The sequence below is a fragment of the Physeter macrocephalus genome, chromosome 11, assembly GCF_002837175.3.
Source record: "Physeter macrocephalus isolate SW-GA chromosome 11, ASM283717v5, whole genome shotgun sequence".
Lineage (NCBI taxonomy): Eukaryota > Metazoa > Chordata > Mammalia > Artiodactyla > Physeteridae > Physeter > Physeter macrocephalus.
In genome coordinates, this window is record NC_041224.1 from 179,992,950 (window position 1) to 180,014,702 (window position 21,753).

General features: G+C 44.0%; 1 protein-coding gene across 1 annotated transcript in view; it reads left to right on the forward strand.

The window, feature by feature from the left end:
• The window catches only part of RCOR1 (REST corepressor 1), a 124,256-nt gene extending 103,212 nt beyond the window's left edge, over positions 1–21,044 (forward strand). The window contains exons 7-12 of the mRNA XM_024131069.3: positions 1,404–1,482; positions 5,430–5,624; positions 11,760–11,837; positions 12,065–12,122; positions 12,761–12,990; positions 16,622–21,044. Of these exons, the coding sequence (XP_023986837.1) occupies positions 1,404–1,482; positions 5,430–5,624; positions 11,760–11,837; positions 12,065–12,122; positions 12,761–12,990; positions 16,622–16,663 (682 nt within the window). The 3' untranslated portion in view covers positions 16,664–21,044. The remainder of the gene's footprint in view (positions 1–1,403; positions 1,483–5,429; positions 5,625–11,759; positions 11,838–12,064; positions 12,123–12,760; positions 12,991–16,621) is intronic.
• Positions 21,045–21,753: the final 709 nt, after the last annotated feature.

The following is a 21,753-nucleotide window of genomic DNA, read 5'->3' on the forward strand; positions in this document are numbered from 1 at the left end:
GGCACGAACCCGCGTCCTCTGCATCGGCAGGCGGACTCTCAACCACTGCTCCACCAGGGAAGCCCTGCATATTTTTTAGTTTGCAACATACATAACTAGTGGGTCTACTTATGCATCAGTACTCTTTGTAACCAAAGAAGAGTAGCAAACTCTACTGAATTTGTTTTTAGTGTTACAGCAATTTCTGATTAAAATTTCTTGTTTCCTTTATATGTTAGGTCTAGTTTACTGTTTATAAACTAAGTCTGTTACTGCAAACAAATGTGGTTTACTAAGCTGAAATCAGAATTAAATTTAAAAAAAGAAGATTGGGATTTGTTATCCTTGAGGATGGAGCGATAAGGGCACTGTTCTCACTTTGCATCTGTGCAAGCGTGCTCCTACCTTCCCGGCGCACCTTCACACCGTCAGGATGCAAACAGAGGAGGGGCACCCTGGCCACGGCAGAAGCACCCGAGAGATTGTTGTCTTTCTAACGGGACCTGCCTGTGAAAGGAATGGCAGGGCCTGGGAAAATTCCCTCCACCTCGGCTCTTTCTCCTCTTAGACGTGCTTTCCTCAGCCAGAACTTCTTACCACGGTGGGCCTTGGGGATGGCTTGGGGGAGAAGGAGAGCACAGTGGGTGTGTCACCTGGGATGGGTTCCTGAGGCACAGCGGGGTTGGCGTTTGAAGCCCCGAGTGCTCTGCTGCCACCACTGCTCAGCTGGCTTTAGCTGCAGGCAGACCGGGGCAGGCTGCCTGGCTTCTGTGAGCCTTCGCTTTCACACTTTTTTTAAGCAAAAGGCCTACCACAGAGCTTTTTTTTTTTTTTTAAAGTAAGAAATACTGCATGGAAGGATATAAACAAAAGCATGCACCATATCAATGTGAGCGTTCTTTTTAAAATTAACTTCAAATACCAGTTAATTTGAGCCACCAAAAAGCCTCTCCCATTCTCAGACTTGTGTGGTGGTGAGTAGACAGGTGGGACTTGAACGTGGATTTTTACTTGTTGGTGAATTTATTCCCAATACAATAGGTTTTATTCCTGAATAATTTCTCAGTTATATCTAATGATCATGTCCTGGTCCTCCGTTAGATACTTACGGAGAATTAAAGTAAATGTCTTAAATTTGACATTTTTAGTTGAGAGAAAACACTTTACAAATAATAAAGCGACAATGTTCTAGGCCTGGTTTGGGAGTTAGAAACCCATTTTAATAGCTTTTAAAATCATTTAGACTAAAAGAACTATGGAATTGGTATTTTATTTGAATTGTAAAAATGTATTTATCTCAGCATTCTGAAAACATATACTAATTTTGTATTACATCTGTCATTAAATCAATATATTGCTTATATGTGTGTATTAAATAGAATTAGTACAAAGTAATCTTTCAGTAACTTGTTTTTGTCTTCCAGTGAGGATGAACTGGAAGAAACAAATGGAAATAACCCCATTGACATTGAGATTGATCAAAACAAGGAAAGCAAAAAGGAGGTATTTTTTTCCCCCAGTACTGTTAAGACAAATAAATTTCATTACTAGTTTTGTAAGTAAAACATTCCTTTTTCTCATTCTACTTAATATATTAAGTGCTGTGTACAAGGCATCATGGTATGGCTTTTTTAAACAATACTAACTTTGCTTTGTAGAACTTAGAATTTTGTTTGCCAAGAAATATGAGAAAGGAAGTCTTCAAGGAAAAAATGGCATCAACGAGGAAAGTTGTTATGTAGGGTCACAGTTCTCGCTGCCTTCTTTCCTGGGCCCTTCACTCAGCAGGTTACACAGGGGCCTTGTGAGGACCAGCCTCGAGCTCGGCCCCTCCTCTCGGCTCTGGTGGCCTCCTTCCTTCTGTATCTGCCCGGGGCCTGCACCCTCTGGGTCATGGTGAAGTTTTAATCTCTCACGTTTTAAAAATCATTACACCAGAGGTCTGTGGATCCAAGAGGTCCACAAATCCCTACGATTATACATGACTTTTGGGGGGTATTATATCTATAACATTTACTTATCGTAAACTGTCCACTGAGAACAATGGGGTGTCTGGACGGTCTTAGCCTTTTGAAATGTGGGTTAGAGTCTTGCATTATTTTGCCCATTCATAAAAATTGAATAAAGCATATGTGGGGTCCCCGAGGGTCCTCCGGGGAGACCAGGGCTCTGTGGCCTAGTTGGGGACCCCCACGGTACAGAGCTGCCTGCAGCAGGTCCCTGATGGGTGCCACCACCACAGCTGAGGAAAGCGGGCCTCAGCCCGTTGGTGCCCATGAGCCCCTCATTCAGGGTGGAGTATGGAATCCCAGCATGGGCATGACTTTTACATGTGTTCACATACGTGTTTTTCTAAAGACAGAGTCTGTAGTTTCAGTAAAATCTGACAAGGTTTTCTATCTCAAAAGGTACTAAAGTATGAGAAAAACAAAAGGGTCTAGACATACCTAAACTTTAAAATTACACCAATAATGTATGATTTTATAGACACGTAGGAAATACAGCTAAACAAAAGGGAAAAATGAAAATGATTTATCATTTCATCACCCATAATCACTATTAACATTTTGGTGACTCTTTCCAGATGACCTTCTCTGTAAAATATATATATGCCTGTACATAATTCTGAATCTGTATGCTTAAAAAATATAAAATCAGATCTTAATATATAATTTTATAACCTTTTAAATTTACTCTGCCTTGAACATTTTTTTTTAATTGAAGTATAGTTGATTTACAATGTTGTGTTAGTTTCTGGTGTACGGCAGAGTGATTCAGTTTTATGTATATATTCTTTCCCTGATGCTTTATCACAGGATATTGAATATAGTTCCCTGTGCTGTACAGGAGGACCTTGTTGTTGATCCATTCTGTATATAATAGTTTGCATCTGCTAATCCCAAACTCCCAGTCCATCCCTCCCCCAACCCCCTCCCCCCTGGCAGCCACCAGTCTGATCTCTGTGTCTGAGTCTGTTTCTGTTTTGTAGATAAGTTCATTTGTGTTCTATTTTAGATTCCACATGTAAGCGGTATCACGTGGTGTTTGTCTTTCTCTTTCTGACTTACTTACTTCACTTAGTATGATAATCTCTAGGTCCAACCATGTAGCTGCAGATGGCATTATTTCATTCTTTTTTATGGCTGAGTAATATTCCATTTTTTGTATGTACCACATCTTTTTTATCCATTCATCTGTCAGTGGACATTCAAGTTGTTTCCATGTCTTGGCTATTGTAAACAGTGCTGCTGTGAACATAGGGGTGCTGCCTGTATCTTTTCGAATTATAGTTTTGTCCAGATATATGCCCAGGAGTGGGATTGCTGGATCTTATGGCAACTCTATTTTTAGTTTCTTGAGGAAAGTCAATACTGAACCTTGAACATATTTTTATGTCAAATATATTTGTATGCATAGCTGTATGTTATTCGATCATTACAGATCTTTTATAATTGAGTTAATTAATCTTATACGGGTTTTTACAGTCTTTTTCCCTGTAAGTAATGCAGAAATGCTGATCTCATGACTACATATTTGTGCACTTAATTTTTTCCATTAGAATTAATTTCTGGAAGTTGAATTATTGAGTCAAAGTGTTCTAGATATATTCTTAAGGCTTCTTTTGGTATGGTATATATTATCAAATAGGAAACTGGTAATTCTTTCTGGATAGCACTCTTACCAGTGATTTATATGAGTGCCCAAATAACAAGATCATTTTAAGGATTAGCTAAATTACATTGCTTGGGAAATCAAATTGTACTTGCAATTTTTAGTAAGCTTTATTTTTGTTTTTGTTTTTTGCGGTACGCGGGCCTCTCACTGTTGTGGCCTCCCCCGTCGCGGAGCGCAGGCTCGGCGGCCATGGCTCACGGGCCCAGCCGCTCCGCGGCATGTGGGATCCTCGCGGACCGGGGCACGAACCCGTGTCCCCTGCATCGGCAGGCGGACTCTCAACCACTGCGCCACCAGGGAAGCCCCTAAGCTTTGTTTTGATGCGTTGTTATTTATTAGGTTCTTCAGCGGAACATTTTAAATGAAAGAGGCTTGGTTTTATATTAATTTCTGTAATTGTTATTTATATAGCAGTTTCTAATTTAAAAAGAAAAATGGTTAAATCTCAGTTTCTTTACCTACTAAAATGTTATTAAAACAGACATGGTCAATAGGTGATCTTTACTGAATAGCATAGTGCTATTGCAGAACATAGTTTATTGTCTACTTATATTTTTATGTGTTGTTTATTACCACTTGTTCGAGAGCTTATTGCTACCATCATGGTTTGCATTGCCTTTTTATCTCAGTCTTTTAAAATATGAAGCAAAAAGCTGAATGTATTTTCAGCTTTACCAGCCAATGTTAATACACTGACAAGATGAAATTATAAACAGTTAACCAAAACTTCTTGTTCTTAAAATAGTTACCACTAGGATGTTATCCTTTCCTTGCCCAGATACTAGTGCATTTAATTTCCAAAGGTTTTGGTTTTAGAGAAAGCATTTAAAAAAATAAGCAGCAGTCATGCATTTTTAAATGACAGCATATAGGGGTGTTTTTGTTTGTTTGTTTGTTTATTTATTTATTTATTTATTTTTGGCTGTGTTGGGTCTTCGTCTCTGTGCGAGGGCTTTCTCTAGTTGTGGCGAGCGGGGGCCACTCTGCATCGCAGTGCGCGGGCCTCTCACTGTCGTGGCCTCTCGTTGCGGAGCACAGGCTCCAGACGCGCAGGCTCAGTAGTTGTGGCTCAGGGGGCTGGTTGCTCCGTGGCATGTGGGATCTTCCCAGACCAGGGCTCGAACCCGCGTCCCCTGCATTAGCAGGCAGATTCTCAACAACTGCACCACCAGGGAAGCCCCCAGCGTACAGTTTTTGAAGCAACTTACACAGTTGCCCTAAAAGTTGTGTCATCCAAAAAGAAAAAAACCGAAAAGGTGTATAAACAAGTTTCATATTGAAGTTTTTATTTTTATAACCATCTATAAAGATTTAAAGAATTTAAGTGGATCCTTATGCATGTGCTGAATCATTTTTTTTTCTTTTTCTTTTTTCTTTCCGTGGCTGTATGTCCATCTACAGTTGCCAGGGACTGTTTGGATAAAATAACTCCTTATTCATAAATACAAAGCTCACCAGAAGGGAATACAGGTTATTTTTTCTTCCTGTGTTCCTGCAGGAAGCTGGGAATGCTTCTTGTCAGAGGTTTATAAATAAGGATGTATCTGTATAGGAAGGAAATGGAGTCCACTTTGAAGTGTTTATTTAGCCAAAGTTGAATAGCCAATGTTTTTGTCTGTTAACTATGTATTAGAACTTGTAGATGGTAATTATGAGATGGTGTGGTATTTGTCTTAGATTGTTTGGAGCCATGTTAAGAAAATATGCTTATTAACTGTTCATTTGGCATTTTAATTTTTTTAGTTTCTCATTTATCAAATATGTGTATCATGCAGGTGCCCCCTACTGAGACAATTCCTCAGATCAAAAAAGAAAAACATAGTACACAAGCTAAAAATAGAGCAAAAAGGAAACCTCCAAAAGGAATGTTTCTTTCTCAAGAAGACGTGGAGGCTGTTTCTGCCAATGCCACTGCTGCTACCACGGTGCTGAGACAACTGGACATGGAGCTGGTGTCAATCAAACGACAGGTACCCGTGAGCCCAGTCCTGGGTGAAGAGTTCACTGCACTTTAGACGTGTTCTTACTTCTCACTCACTTGGATGTTCTCTTTCCCCAAATCTCAAAAGCGCATTTTGTTTCTAAGGAATTGGACAGAAGATCTTAGGCCCATTGATTTTTTTCCCTTAAATTAACCATGAAGTTGAAATTTTATACAGAGATCGATATAGATACAGATCTCAGTGACTTCTCACAATGTGAACACACCCAAGTAACCCCTGTCCGGAAGAAGACGTGGCGCATCGCCTCCACAGCCCCTTTATCTCCCTTGAGAAATGCGTCGCTGCCTCAGAAGCCTCACTCGTGCCCCCTGTTCATTACCCACCTTCTCCCGGTGGGTGGCCACTGTTCTGACTTAAAACCATGTGTTATTTTTATCTTTTTTTGGATTTCATATAAACAGAATGATAAAGTAGGGTGTGTGGGTGTGGGTGTGTGTGTGTGTGTGTGTGTTCTTTCTCATTGCTGTATAAATTTTACTTTGATTGGACATTTGGGTTGTTTCCCATTTTTGACTCTTACACATGATACTGATAGGAACGTTGTTTTATGTGCCTCTTGGTGTGTTGTGTGTGCATCTTTGTTGGAGATAACACCTAAGAGTGCAGTTGTTGGGTTATCGAGTGTGCATATGTCTGACATTAGAAAACAATGCCAGACAGTTTCCCAAAGTGGTCATGTCACTTTACGTGAGTTTTGGTTGCACCACATCAGGATTTCCTAGTTGTAGCACTGTTGACATTTTGGGCTGGATAATTTCTTTGTTCTGGGGGTTGTTCTGCCCCTTGTAGGCTGTTGAGCAGCGTCTCTGGCCTCGACCCACTGGATGCCAGTAGCACCCTCCCCTCCACCATGCTGTTGTGACCACATTGTGGAGTTGTGGGGGCAGTGGGGGAATTGTCTCCTGTTTCCCATTCTGAGGACTTCTTTTTCACTCTCTTAGTGGTATCTATCTATCTATCTATCTATCTATCTATCTATCTGTCTATCTATCTATCTTTTATTTATTTATTTATTTATTTATTTATTTATTTATGGCTGTGTTGGGTCTTCGTTGCTGCACGCGGGCTTTCTCTGGTTGCAGCGAGCGGGGGCTACTCTTCGTTGTGGTGCGCGGGCTTCTCATTGCAGTGGCTTCTCTTGTTACGGAGCACGGGCTCTAGGTGCGCAGGCTCGGTAGTTGTGGCTCTAGAGCGCAGGCTCAGTAGTTGTGGCGCGCGGGCTTAGCTGCTTCGCGGCATGTGGGATCTTCCCAGACCAGGGCTCGAACCCTCGTCCCCTGCATTGGCAGGTGGATTCCTAACCACTGCACCACCAGGGAAGCCCTCTTAGTGGTATCTTTTGATGAACAGAAATTCTTAGTTTTAAGGTTGTCCAGTTTCTCATTCTTGTCTTTTACGGTTAGTGCTCTTTGAGTTCTGTTAAGAACCTTTCCTGAGGTCATGAAGATACTCTTACACACTATCTTAGAAGTGTTGTTTTGCCTTTTACATTTTGATCTTCAGTCTACCTGGCAGTGTTTTTGTTTGTATGTTGTTACATGTAGGGTCAATTTTTTTTTTTTTTCATATGGATATCTAGTTTACCCAGTACTATTCATTAAAAAAGACTATCGTTTCCCTGTTGTAAGGCTGTGGGACTTTTGTCTTAAATCCGGTGTCCATTATGTGTATCCGTCAGGTTTGGAGTTCTGTTTGTCCTTTCTTCACCAGTACTATATGGTCTTAATAATACATAGATTATGAATGGATATGTGTGGTAGGAGAAGTCCTCCAAGAGGACTATTCCTGGCCCTTGTATTTCCATATAAAGTTTAGAATCACCTTCTCAATTTCCAGAAAAGTAATTCTGCTAGAATTTTGATTGGGATTGTGTTGAATGTATAGATCAATATAGAGAATTAACATCTTATGATCCATGAACATGATATATCCCTGCACTTCTATAGATGTTTAGTTTCTTCCAGTATTTTGTCATTCTCTATGAACAAGTTTTGTATTTCCTTTATTAGTGTTATTCCTACGTTTGGTACATTTTTGGTGCTCTTGTAAAGAATATTGGTGGTTTTTTTTGTTTTGTTTTGTTTTGTTTTTTTTTGTGGTATGCGGGCCTACCTCTGTTGTGGCCTCTCCCGTTGCGGAGCACAGGCTCCGGACGCGCAGGCCCAGCGGCCATGGCCCACGGGCCCAGCCGCTCCGCGGCATGTGGGATCCTCCCAGACCGAGGCGCGAACCCGGTTCCCCTGTATCGGCAGGCGGACGCGCAACCACTGCGCCACCAGGGAAGCCCCAAGAATATTGGTTTTAAAATGCATCCTTTCCTGATTATTTGTGCTTCGTGTGAGAAATGGCCCCTCCTTGTCTTTTCGTCCGATTTTGTGTAAAAGTCAAACCCAAAAGTTAGCCGAGCAGCCCAGTGCTGCCCTTCCGTTAGTCACCTCCCCCCGACCCCAAATTGAAGATGAATTATGGACTGGTGGTTCACTTTTAGTTCTTGCTGCCTTTGATTTGTCGATCTTGATGGCTGCCTTGGCAGGGCTGAGAAGAGAAGGGTGGGGTCTGTGGCCCCGGCTGTCCCCTGGTGAAGGAGGCCACACAGACCAGGACCTGGCACGCCCCTTGGAGTTGTGGGCTTGCGGCTGCCACAGCTGCATTCTAATCTTAGGAGAATCACTTAATCTTCCTGGGCCTCTTTTCAAATGAGGAGATTAATCCTTGCCTGCCTGATCTTACAGGATGTGTGAGGGCGTCGTAGTAAGCTGCAACTGCGCTGGGAGAGCTCTGTGCATTTCACCTTCCTCTCCGGGGGCCTCGATCCCCTCTGCTGAGTGAGTTCCTGACTCTTGCTGTTCAGTGTCAGTATGTCGAAGAAGGAAAGAGAGACCCTTTCTTCTACAGAGGTGTTACTGACTTTGTAGTATGATAGATGAAGAGTCTTTGGTTTTCAGAGCCAGGGTCAAGAGCAGGAATTTTTTATTTGAAGGTAGCTGCTCAGAGTTGACACTGTTGAAGAGGGAACGCTCAGAGGCTGACTTACTAAGAGGTGAGGTCAGTTGTTTACTTTCCACAGCCTTTAGGGCTTCTGCCAGCTGCACTTCAGACGCACATGGCGGTCAGTCACACAGTGGGCATTTTATTCTGGATGCCCCAATGTCTGGTTGTATGCCAGGGAAGCAGTCATCCAATGAGGACAGGAAACCTGACTAACAGCAGCTCAGACAGCGAAGGATTTATTTTTATCAAATAACAAGAAATTCCAACATCAGTGATTGCTGGCGTTAGTTCCTCTGTTCAGTGATGCTCTCTGGGACCCAGATTCTTTCAGATTCTCCTGCTCCACCGTTCTTCGCTTTTAGGCTTCTCATCTTGCTTGTTGCCTCACACTGGAAGCTGCAGAAGCCATTTTGTCACCTTCGTGTCTGCATTCAGGGTAGTAAGAAGAGGGGGTGGAGGAAAAGCTTTTGCCTTCCCAGAACCTCCTGGACTTGCTCTGTGTGGCAGGGCTTTGCAGCCCGGCTCCTCCTAGCGCTGAGGAAATCATCAGCCGCTGTCCAAGACACAAGTGAGAAGGGGGCTGGGAACGGCTGTCAGGTTAGCCAGCAGACACTGCTGGTTGCATCAGGTCTTTCCGGGTGGAGAGAATGAAATGGTCTGACCTTAGAGAAGAATCACTAAATACCCAATAAAATAGAAAAAAGAAAGTTGTGTTCAGCCAGGAGCTCTAGGTAAGGCACCAGGCCAAGTCAACTGCTTTTTTTGTTTTTTTCTTTAAATGCTGGTTACTTTTTGTGTTCTGTTTCTTATCCAGCTTGTTGCCACTCTGGCTTCCTTTCCGATTGGCATGATGCTGGCAGCTAATCCCTATTCTTATTCTGATTAGTAAACACTGGACATTGCTAATTTGGAAAATGATTAGGAGCAGACACGTAGGTAAATGAGAATATAGAGCTAACTTTTAGTTCAGGATTTGTGGATGTTTTACCTTGTAGCCACTCATTTAATCTCAATGCTTCTTTATCCATTGATTTTAGAGGGAAAATGCATGTGTTAAACAGGTTGGTCTTCTTGGAAAATGCATGTTACTTAATCACATGGAATGCTGTGGGGAGGGGATGGGGTGGGGGGGGGACATGAAGTAGTCTATACCTCTGACTTTTTTGTGTGTGTGTTCTAATAAAACTTTATTTATAAAAACAGCCAGTAGGCTGGATTTGGTGTGTAGGTCATAGTTTCCCAACCCCTGCTATAAATGAAACAAGGTTTACCATGATTAATAATTATGAAGCTCAGTTATATCTAGACCCCTGACTTTTGAGAATTTGCTCATTCTCTGTCAGAAGTTTCTAGGCCTAGTTTTCAGAATTCAGGGAGTGCCTTGCAGCAGTATTTTGTGGGTATTTTGTGGGTTGTTGGTAACTGTGAGCTCTGAGAAGAGTCTAAGATTATGCTGTTCAGTGTGGTAGCCACGTGTGGTCTTTAGATTTCAGTTTGGATTAATTAAAATTGGAAAAATTAAAAATGTGACTCCTCGGTTGGATAAGCCACTCTTCAGATGCTTAGTAGCAGCGTGTGGCAGGTGGCCGCCTTGTCGGGCAGCCCAAGTTTAGAATATTTTCACTATCAGAGAGAGTTCTGTCAGCTTATGCCGGTCTGAGAGCTTGGAATTACTTACTGTGAGTAAATTTCAAGTATTTTCTTCTGATTTGTACCTTTTCAAAATAAACTAAAACAAATTTCAGTAAAGCAAGGTCCTGGTTTTTGGTTTTACTGTAGAGTGAATTTTGTGCGTGTTTCCAGTATTTTTCTTTTCAGTTGTTTTTATGTTCTGGTGTGGCATCGTTACAAAAGATTTGGAGTGGACTGTATTTCTGGCAGACTTTGAGGCCCTTGGTAAGGGCAGACGGGGTCGGTTTCTGGTCCTTACGAGTGCTGGTCTTATTTACTTGCCCACCGGTCACATAGCATGGACAATTTTTCCTGTACCACGGCCCCCCGCCCCGACCCCTTAAACCTTTTAGAAGAAGTAAAACAAAGGAGGAAAGGATCTGTGAAACTGGAAATCTATGAAATGTAAGTCGTCGAAAGTGGGGTTTTAAAAAATTGTATAAGTATAAAAAGTTTTTTTTAAAGAGGAGAGAGATTTACTAAAAAGTGAACCACCACCTCCACTCGTCTCCCACCCCTTCCCTATCTCTAAAATGTCTGCTTTTCTTCCTTTGCCTTAATAGGGTTTCTGCTTTCAAGGGCACCTTCCACTCATGAATATTTTGATGTTTTACTTGGGAAAATGAACCTGTTCCTCTGCTTGCTTTCTTATTTGCTCAAGTGATTATTCAAGAGTGAAAAATGATAGGGCCAGAGTTCCCCTAGTGCTGGGCACAGAAATACCCCTCTGCTTAGAATTGAGAGAGAAGGGCCCCCTCCTGTGACCCAGCTTGTTCAGGAGCGCGTGCAGAATTAAAGAGCAGCCGTGGAGTGATTGTATTTATTGTTTGTGTCTTTCTTTTGATTAGGCAAGGACAGTGAAAGGTCCACTGAATCAAAGCAAGAATGTGGGAAAGATAATTTGTGAGAAAATGAAGTTACCGTTGCTCAGAATTAGACTGTGGAAAACTGACCTACTGCTTTCTTTTCTCCTCCCCGTTAAAGAAGTCTGCAGGTGGGGCTTCTGCCCTTTGTAGCATCCGTGCGGTGCTCGGGGCTGTGAGGCTCTCCTGCCTTGGCTCTGCCTGCTCTCTTCCTTCAGCTCCGTTCTGTGTGGTGGGAGCCCAGGCACTGTCTTCTGTGTCAGACTGCAGCTGTGCGTCCCGTGGCCCAGGTCGCCTGTCCCGCGCTGGTGGATTAGGATCGTGCGCGCAGGCACCTTTTACCGCCATCTCTTCCGTCTTGGTTGTCTCTTGTCCGGTGCCCTAAGCAAGTCAATTACAGAACTTAGCTAGCTGCTCTCAAAGGATGCTATAGGGACCTCAAATGTGGGCTACCTTACTGGTCAGGAACTTCTCTCCTCTTGATTTTTTGTTTCTTTTAGCTTTCTCAGTTCTCTTTTCTTTTCACACCTTTATAAAAAGTGTTTCATTTTTTAAATGGAAATCTTCTTTTCCTTAGATTCAGAATATTAAACAGACGAACAGTGCTCTAAAAGAAAAACTTGATGGTGGAATAGAACCATATCGACTTCCAGAGGTAGGATTATGTTAATATCATCTTTGAAGTCACACCTGAGTTTATGTGTTTAAGAATTTACTGTCTGTGTCTCCAGTACACGTCTCTTAGAAGGAAAGGTGTAGTACATAATTTTATAAACCTAGTTGATGTTAAAATTCTGATATGAGAAAAAGATTCATTGATCCTCATAAGGACATACTCATCTCTAAAGGTAGTATGCTAATAGGACTCATTTGGATACCCAGGTCATTCAGAAATGTAACGCACGTTGGACCACAGAGGAGCAGCTTCTCGCCGTACAAGGTAGGAGGAAGTTCTTATAAAATAAAGGTTTAGGAACGGCAGTCGCTTTCAGGAAAAAATTATACCCCATCCTGCTCCCAGCACATCATTCATGTTGGAACAAATTCTTGGAGGATCACATCCTTCTAGCGGGCATCATTTTAGCTAAATTACTGCATTCTCTTTGGGCTTTACTTTTTTCCTTTCCCATGTCTCACAAGATGTAAAAATTAATCTGGAAGCCTCCGTGTTTAAAGGCGTATTTCACTTTAGCAGCTCCTCGTTGGGTTCTGAGTAGTCAGGAAGTAGCAGCTCGCGTGTTGGGGTTGTATGGTTGGAGGTGTTCTAGTCCCGGGGACCCTGAAGAGGCCACTGCAGGATGTCCATGGCGTAGGGTGATTGCTGGGTGACTTCGCTTACCACACGACATATGACAGGGAGGCACAGACCCTGCGTGACAGGGCCACACGGAGTGTCTCTGCCAGTCATCCACGCTGGACTCCATACTGCCCTTTTCCATTGGTATAGTACGCTAAGATAGTGCCTGCTGTTGAAAGCCTCTATGTCTCCTTGTCTGGATAAGGGGTAAGTCTCAATTGTGTGTGTGTGTGTTTTATTATTTTTCTCGTGTTGAAAAAAATGCTTTCTTACATCCTTAGCCATCAGGAAATATGGCCGAGATTTTCAGGCAATCTCAGATGTGATTGGGAACAAATCAGTGGTACAAGTGAAAAACTTTTTTGTAAATTATCGACGCCGCTTCAACATAGATGAAGTTTTACAAGAATGGGAGGCAGAACATGGGAAAGAAGAAACCAATGGTCCCAGTAACCAGAAACCTGTAACGTCCCCGGATAATTCTGTCAAGATGCCTGAAGAGGAAGACGAGGTAAGTCTGAAACAGTTGATCTCTGCCAGATTCATGCTTAGTTCTCCAGTTAGTTTCTTCATTGATGACCTTTCCCATCTGTAGAAATACTTTTAGGTTTCAGCTATGTCAGTAATTTGACTTTTACCTGTAAATGCCATAATACATGTGTTGATTTCAGTCACTTTTTGGTCACTACTTATATTATTCACATTTTAATTTCTGGACGAATTCTTAATTCCATCCTGGTTTCCCCCGGCCATAGAATATTCCACATTACCAGTATTTCCTTAAATACAATGACAGCTTTGCCCTAAAACAGTGAGTTAGAAGTGCCTTGAGTATCAGGAAAGCTCAGTCGTGTGAAATGTGCTGTCATCTCCTGTAAGGTTTATGAACGTACTGGGCAGTCTGCAGGTTCCTGGTCTGTCTGCTTCCACATCCGCTTGCCTTGCTGCTCTTCGGGGCTGACCTGCTGGAGTCCTGATGGGGACACTTGTAGGTCCTGGGTTGCATGGAGGCTGGCATCCTGGTCGTCTCCTGGGTGGTGGCACGGATTTCATCAGCCCGGGCAGCGGAGGTCGGGGTGGGGGAGATTGTGGAGGCTGCCTCCCTGCTTCCGGTCAGGGTGGCCTGCCCCTCCCTCTGCCCGTTTACCTCCCCCCTCCCCGTGCCCACGTATGGTGAGGCAGGGCTGGGAGCCAAGAGTTCATTGCTGCTGCCTTTACCGCTGGCATTTGCGCAGACACGGCAATTTAAGGGTTAATTTGCTTATCACTTTCTCATCAGAGCCTTCCCCAAATGAGGCAGGAGTGACTTGGAGTTACCTCTGTTGTATTGCCTGTGCTGCCCTTTGCCCCCCGCCGGGGCGGGGGGGGGGAGACCCTTATGAAGAGGACAGCCAGCGAGTGGCTTTGCGAGGCCTGTCAGGAGACAAACACTAGTTTTGTTAGAATTAGACTCATTAGAGCCTTCCACCAGAAAATCTTTGTAGTAAGTGTACAAAACCTATAGTACTGACAATGTGAGTGGGGTCCCTGAGTCACACCCAGGCATGGCCTGCCGGTGGAACAGGATAGCACAGGAGCACAGCAAAGGTGTTTTTCTCTGTTGGCAGTGATTTTGGTCTGTGCGCTAATTTCCCCTTTAGCAACAAATTAACTTCCCTGAAGTCCTGGACTCAATTTAGGAAGCGCTGAAAAGATGAGGATTACTGGAGAAGGAACGTCAGAATTTGCGAGAGTGAAAGCTTTCTTCCAAGTATGTTTTCTGCCTTAAGTCCCAGGAAGCAGAAATAATAGGAAACTCAGATCTCCTGCCTCTCAAATTTAATCAAAGCCAGCTTCAGCCGGATTAGCATTAAAAATGAGATAGTCGATTTAGGACCCAGGGTCATGATTTTCTTAGGCCTGGCTTTTTGACTGACTAGCTTAAGTAAGTCAGCTACCTTTTCCTCGTTTCTTGTTAGTCCAGAAGTTCATCCTTCATGGTCCACTTGCCGTGCTCATGGCACATCAGAGTCCCGTCACCCTGTCTGCCTGGCTCGTCCGTAGCTGACCTCCCCCGCCCAGCAGCACGTCTTCTCTCTCTCTGATGGTTGATGTTCCCTGTGTCTTTTTACCCAGCCTTCTCTTCAGAAGGAATGGGATTATCTAACTCAACCTGAATATCTAATCTTTATAGCTCCTTTAAAGTTTTTTCACTTCTTTAGTCATTTAAAACTAACTCTCTCTCTCTCTCTCTCTCTCTCTCACACACACACACACGCACACGGACATGCACGCATGTGCATGCCTGTATTTCCTTTTCTTTATCCTTTTCTTTTTATTTATTTATTTTTTAAAAAATTTTATACATTTATTTTATTTTATTTTTATTTTTGGCTGTGTTGGGTCTTCGTTGCTGCGCGCGGGCTTTCTCTAGCTGTGGCGAGCAGGGGCCACTCTTCCTGTGATGCGTGGGCCTCTCAGTGTGGCACACACACACGGACATGCACGCATGTGCATGCCTATATTTCCTTTTCTTTATCCTTTTCTTTTTATTTATTTATTTTTAAAAAAATTTTATACATTTATTTTATTTTATTTTTATTTTTGGCTGTGTTGGGTCTTCGTTGCTGCGCGCGGGCTTTCTCTAGCTGTGGCGAGCAGGGGCCACTCTTCCTGTGATGCGTGGGCCTCTCAGTGTGGCGGCTTCTCTTGCTGCGGAGCACGGGCTCTAGGCACACAGGCTTCAGTAGTTGTGGCACGTGGGCTCAGTAGTTGTGGCTCGCGGGGCTCAAGAGCGCAGACTCAGTAGTTGTGGCGCACGGGCTTCGTTGCTCCGCAGCATGTGGGATCTTCCTGGACCAGGGATCGAACCCATGTTCCCTGCACTGGCAGGCGGATTCTCAACCACTGCGCCACCAGGGAAGTCCCTCCCTTTCTTTTTATGTTTCTTACGGTACCAGCCCTCCCGCTTCACCACCCTGGTTTTCTGTTCTCCATATGTTAGTTTGCAGAAGGAAATTAATCTGTAAGGACCGGCTGCTTCTCTGTGTCCACCAAGGGCCTAAGGGAACTGGTTAATTGTCTGTCTGATCAGTGCTCAGAACTTAGTGTCCTTGTAATTTCCCATTCTTGTTTATCCTTTGGAATCCAGCTGCTAAGAAAGATGTTTGCTGGTGTCCTGCCTGCCCTCGGGTTTTATGTATTTATGCAGCACAGACAGGGAGGAGGCCATCAGATTTGAGAAGTTCTGGAAACATAGCGGTCTGTCAGCCGCGGGCTTTTTTCCTTCAGAGCTAAGGAGGGAGAGCAGCCCAAGAGGGTTGAGCTTTTGAGACTCAGAATTCTCTGGGGTGGCCAAGGATAGAGTATGGGGAGGTGTCAGAAGAGCACAGAGGGATGCTAAAAGTGACTGAATTGGAGATACACATTCTCACTTAAAATTGTGGAATGATTGAGTGTATTACTAGTGAGGAGAAATCTGATTTGACTAACAACAGTTCTCATAAATTGGGATTTCACCTGAAGGCACAGCTGTTTTCAGATTTTGGACTCTTAGCTCAGCTGTTTCCTTAGAAGTAAGACACCACGGGGGTAGCAGTGAGCGCTTTGACTTTTAGGCTTGGGTCTGGAAGTCAGTCTTAAAAAATGAGAGTAGAGAGTTAAGAAATGCCTTTGAAGCTTCTAAGAAGATCCTGCGATCTTTGGTATCGTCTGTACCCCAGCATGTTCTGGTGGCTGTTTGCTGAACGGGGTAGGCACCATGGTGTCCCCTCCGGCCGGTCCTAGGACACCTGAGCGTTGCTGTTTGCCAGGCACTGTGCTGATATGCCCTTTGCAGGGATTCTTGTTTAATGCTGTGAAGTAGACATCGTTACTGTGTATGTTCTGCTGATGAGGAAACTGAAGCTCAAAGAGAAATGATACCTCGTCCAAGGACACACAGCTAGAAGGGACAGAGCCAGGATTTGAACCCAAGACACGTGGCTGCAGGGGCCACACTCTCGCCCTCCATCCACCTGCCTGGCCTCAGCACAGGCATTGCCTCAGGGCCCTGCCCTTAGGGACAGTGTTTGCGGGGCAGGGTGGGTTGGGCTGCACCAGACCAGAGTTAGCAGTTTATATTGTTTACCTGTCTTTGATTCTGCTTTTTCTCCTCTGCTCAGGCTGCTTCTGTTCTTGACGTCAGATACGCATCTGCCTCATGAGCAACTGGTGGCTTTGAGCACTTGGTATGGACGACTGTGTTATCCAGGATTCAGGTATTACAAGACATCACCTAGCCATCTGCATCACATCTCTGTGGACAAGCAGCTATTACCAAAAAGGCATACACTTCCAGTCCTGTGCTACATCTGCCTTAATTCTCTGCTCGTTCCTCCGTGTTGGCGCCACTTCCCAGAGAGCTCTTTGCGTCTCTCGCTCTGCCTAAGTGAGGGGGGTCCCGTGGCCTGCGCGCCTCCTGCGACCCTGGGGACCACCGCCTCAGTCGGAGCCCCGGCCCACCAAGAGCAGCTCTGCCCCGTCTGCGGCTTCGGAACAGGTAGTCGACTCAGAAGGCGTGACTCTGTTCCTGCATGGCCTGCAAGCTCTACTTTGTGCATAATGTAATTTTCAGAGTAACTGTGACCCCATTGGCCTTCTAGGAAGTTTCGTTTGTTCTTTTCTGAGGCATCCACCTAAGTGATATCATGCTTCTTTGGAAATCACAATATATTGGCAGACTGCATTATAACCTTTATCGTGCCAAACAGCCTGACACAACTCACATTTCCCTAAATGTCGGTATAATTTTGGTTTATAAATTTAGTTGGCTTCAGTCTCTCCCTTCTCCCTTCCCGCGAGGTAGAAAGCTCATTCATAGCAACTGTCCTTGGACACCGTAGCTCAGAGGGAGTGTGGACTCAACACTTTGTGCCGTCAACTTTCAGATTGTCACCCCAGGATGGGCGTCACCCTGTCTGTTCCTGAGCCCCCACCCGCACCACCGCCCAACTCCAAGAGATTTGGTCCATACCACTGTACCTGGTGCTTGTACAAAATTTGGAATTGGTGCCTTCTCCTTTTGGCAACCATGTTTTCAACCCTTTTTCTGTTTCGGTGTCTTTTCTTCTGTAAAGCTTATTGCTTGCCAAAGATGACATCACTGAGATTAGGAGACGGGAGAACTTGCTGCACGGTCTTGACAGAGTGCAGATTTTAAATGTCAGGTTAAGGCAATAATAAAGGGTATTGGAATAGCTGGTGATGGTTTTATGAAAGCGACGTGCTGTTTGTTCCCCGTCCTGTTGGTATGCCTGGCCTTTCACATGTCACTCCACGTAGCCTCTGTGTCCGTCATGTACTGATGTGACCACATGAGCACCATCCTCTCTCAGTTATTATATCGACAGTACAGGACAGAGACGTGATCAGTTATTGGCTCTAGTGAGACCAAGGTGGAAAGAAACAGTCTGCGAAGTGGTATGTAATGCCTTTGGTTGGACTGGGAACAATTACAGATGTTTAATAAATGTTTAAAACGTCCATAATCACTTTTTTTTTTTTTTTTTTTTTGCGGTACGCGGGCCTCTCACTGCTGTGGCCTCTCCCGTTGCGGAGCACAGGCTCCGGACGCGCAGGCTCAGCGGCCGTGGCTCACGGGCCCAGCCGCTCCGCGGCATGTGGGATCTTCCCGGACCGGGGCACGAACCCGCGTCCCCTGCATCGGCAGGCGGACTCTCAACCGCTGCGCCACCAGGGAAGCCCCCATAATCACTTCTATTCTCTTGCCAGACCGTAGGCTGCTGAGGGGTTGAGGGTAGACTGCGAGGTGTGCTCTAATGTGACCCGTTCCCCATCCCACGGTCGGTTCAGCCTGCACTAAACATGTTGAAGGAGCTTTTTTTTGTTGTTGGTTTTTGCATCATTGAAGTATTTTTCATGCTTTCAATACCAAAAAGAAAAAAAATTGCAGATGCTTTAAGGCATAAACAGAATTCTTAAGAATTTGAAATATGCAATTAAAATTTGATGTGTTTTGACTCCCAAGCACCTTGGGTTGTTTTTTTTTTTTTTCTTTTAAGTCAGCTGGTTTTCTCTTTAGGAAGAGGGTCAGCAAGAAACCTAGATTGTTTGGAATTGTACTTCTTTTTTTTTGAAATCTGGAGAAAGGTCATTCGAAAGGGGAGTGAAATGGGACTGTGCCGGTTTTCGACACTTGTCCCTGCGAGAGGTGTCCGTTGATCAGGAGCTGGTGAAGGGGAGCATGAGAGGGGCTGGGGGGCATCACAGCTCGCCGCTCCTACCTGCACGGGGCGGCACAGTAACACTAGTCACAACGTAGGGCTCATTTTGTTTTTATCATGAGCCTGCTGTGTAATTGGAAAATGGCAGGAAAAACGTGGGTAAGAGGCGGCATAAGTTTTGCACGTCGCTTAAAGGGGACACTAGGCCTGAAAGAAGATTTCGCTTCTCCTTGCTTCTTCTTGAGACCTCCTTCCTCTTAACGGAAGCAGTAGGCAATTTGCTGCAGTGGTTTCCCTGCCAGTAGAGCTGCTGTTCCTCTCTTCACCCCCAGGCTATTTTCCTTAAGAATCAGTCCCCTTTGGCAGTGCTTGAAGGTTTGGTGCCGGGTCCTGTGTGGCGCAGCAGGCATCCCGGCAGTGCCGGCCTCTGTCTGTGCTCAGACGTCCCCTTACCTGGTTCCTGGCACCAAGTGATCCCCAGTCCTGAAGAGTCACGTGCTGGAGTACTTGCTACCACAGCCGCTGAATTTCTGCTTTCTCTCCGAGGGGGAGGGGCATGTCGTTTTCATTTGCCAGAAGGAAAACAGACAGTTGTCTTTGCCTGACTGCCTTCACTGTAGTCTCATGCATAAGATAGCACTGTCTTTTCAACTGTTTCATGACACTGTCTTGGCAACGATGTTGTAAATGCAAGAAATCGCCTAGCTTTAGAGCCAGGTGATTTGGTCTTATTTTAGGGGAAGACCCTTTCTAACATATCAAGACTTCGGTGCACCAGCAGGTTGTGTTGGGATGTATAAGGGGTGCACAGTGACAGCTGCTTCGGATGCAATGTTCACTTAAGCTTTGTCTTCTTAAAAATTATCAATGTGAATGTCATAATTATATATATATATTTTTGTGGAAAATTTCTCCTAAGTATAAGTTATTGTGCAAAATATAGTACCATTGAAGCAAATGATAGTTTAACTTTTAGTTTAGAAATCCTAAAAGATATAAATTGTATTGCATATGCATTAAAAGTTTGTTTTATTTAATTTTGTGTAGATGTGTAAAGTGTTAGGTAAAATTTTTTTTTCACGTATTCATTTAAACACCTTGTTACTTGAATATTGTGTTGACTGGTCATAAGCAGTGATGGATTGTGTAATATAGGTCTTTTAACCAGGAAGCAAGCCTGCCTCAGTTGTGCTGATCAGGTGAGCAGTGGTGCAGGTCCGTGCTGGTGTCAGCAGGAGCCTGAGGTTAGTGTGACCCCCTCCATGCCCCACTTCCCCCGTGTCGTCTTGGTACATTCGTGCCTACCAGACACCAGTTCCTCAAGGTGGCTTTTGATAGTTTTTAACCTCTGATGGTCATAAACCTCTAATCAAAAAATGAAAAAGAAAAAATAGTTGAGTTTTAAAAGCTTACTGTGGTGGACTAATTAAGCAGTAGTTTTCTGCGCGTATAAAGTTTTCTCAACCATCACACACCACTCTAAGTGTGCTCGTTGTCACTTTAAATTTCAACTATGCCCTATTTTTGTCTTTCTGAATATCAGATGTACTATTGGTATAATTGCAGACCAAAAATAAGCCAAATAGTGCATTACACTAACTGGACCCCTTCTTACATGAGCAAAGGACGGATGGAGCCAGCCCACACGAGAGCCTCATTTCTCTTGTCTAGCCTCATCTAAATCAAGTGACCCAGGAGTCAAGCTTTTAATACCAAGGGAAACTTTGCCTCAAGTTGACTCAAGGTGGTTAGCCAATTTGAATCTAGTGCTCTTGTGCAGTGCTCAGAAACAAACCCTCTTTCTGCCGCCGCCCCCTGGATCTCTGCGGCTTTCCCTCCTCACGGTACAGCACAACTGCAGTAACGTTGCAGTGCAGCGGGAGGAAGGGCAGTGTAGCCTATGCATGTTGTATGATACTGAGTGTTCACAGCCCCTCTCCTAAACTCAAGTTGATACTGGAGCGGATAGTATTCCATTACGTAGACCTATCAACTTTGCTAAGTGCTTTTTAGACTGCTTAAGAATTTTTCAAGATTTTAAAAGATGTATAAGGTTAAGTTTGCAAATATAATGGAAATGCTGTATATCTTTTGAAGTGATAAAAATCCATGTTGGAATTTTAAAGAAAATACGTTGTAATAATGCTGTTGTAAGTAATATTTTAATGTCTCTTTTTGCCTGTTTTTCTATTTCAGCACATTCATTGTGGTGAATGTTCATAGCATTATCATTGCTTAGCCATCGAATGATAACATTTGTTAGTAGAGATGGAAAATTTTATTTGTGAAATTCTGCAGAATTCATTTTTCTATTTCCAATATTTGCTGACGTTAAATAAAAATTTTCAAGCCATTGATGTAATAAAATAGGAAACAAAAGAATTTTCTGAGCCTCCACCCTCCATCAAAGCAATACCCCACCCTGATACAAAGTGGGTTTTTCCCTGCCTTTTTGCACCGGGCCTTGGGATTTCTGAAAGTGTAAATTCCCCAGAGCTGTGCCCTGTGGGAGCACACAACCGAGGGTGCTTTTGTTTTTAGCCTTTATCTCTGCCTGAACTACATTTTTATTGTATAATATATGATAAGCTTATGGTTGGGATCAAATCAAGGCACGTAAGTTTGTAACGTTTGTGATAGTTGAGGGCTTACATTTATAGGTTGGGTGAGAGGAGTTTTTTTCCCCGTTGGTGATTTTCCTCTTTTCTGGCCGACCAGGCTTGGGCACGTGGATGCTGGCCTCAGCACAGCCTCAGGACTGGCAGAGAAGAGGCGAGACCACCACCTTTGTTGCCTCTGGTCAGCCCAGCGGACACGGCCCAAATCTCAGCACGTCTCTGAGTAACATGAAGAACGCCTTCAGCATCCGTTGGACGTCTCTGGGGCCTTTTTTAGCTGGAATGTAGGATTTGGTTAGGTAACTACCATGTAAAAACCTGACTTCCAGATCCAGCCTTGCCCGATACAACATTTAAAATATGCAGATCCGGTCGCTCCGTGTGTGTGACTTTGCGTAGCATAGGAGGGCTTTACGTGGCGCTTCTCAGAGTCCCTCGCCTGGCAGACTTGGT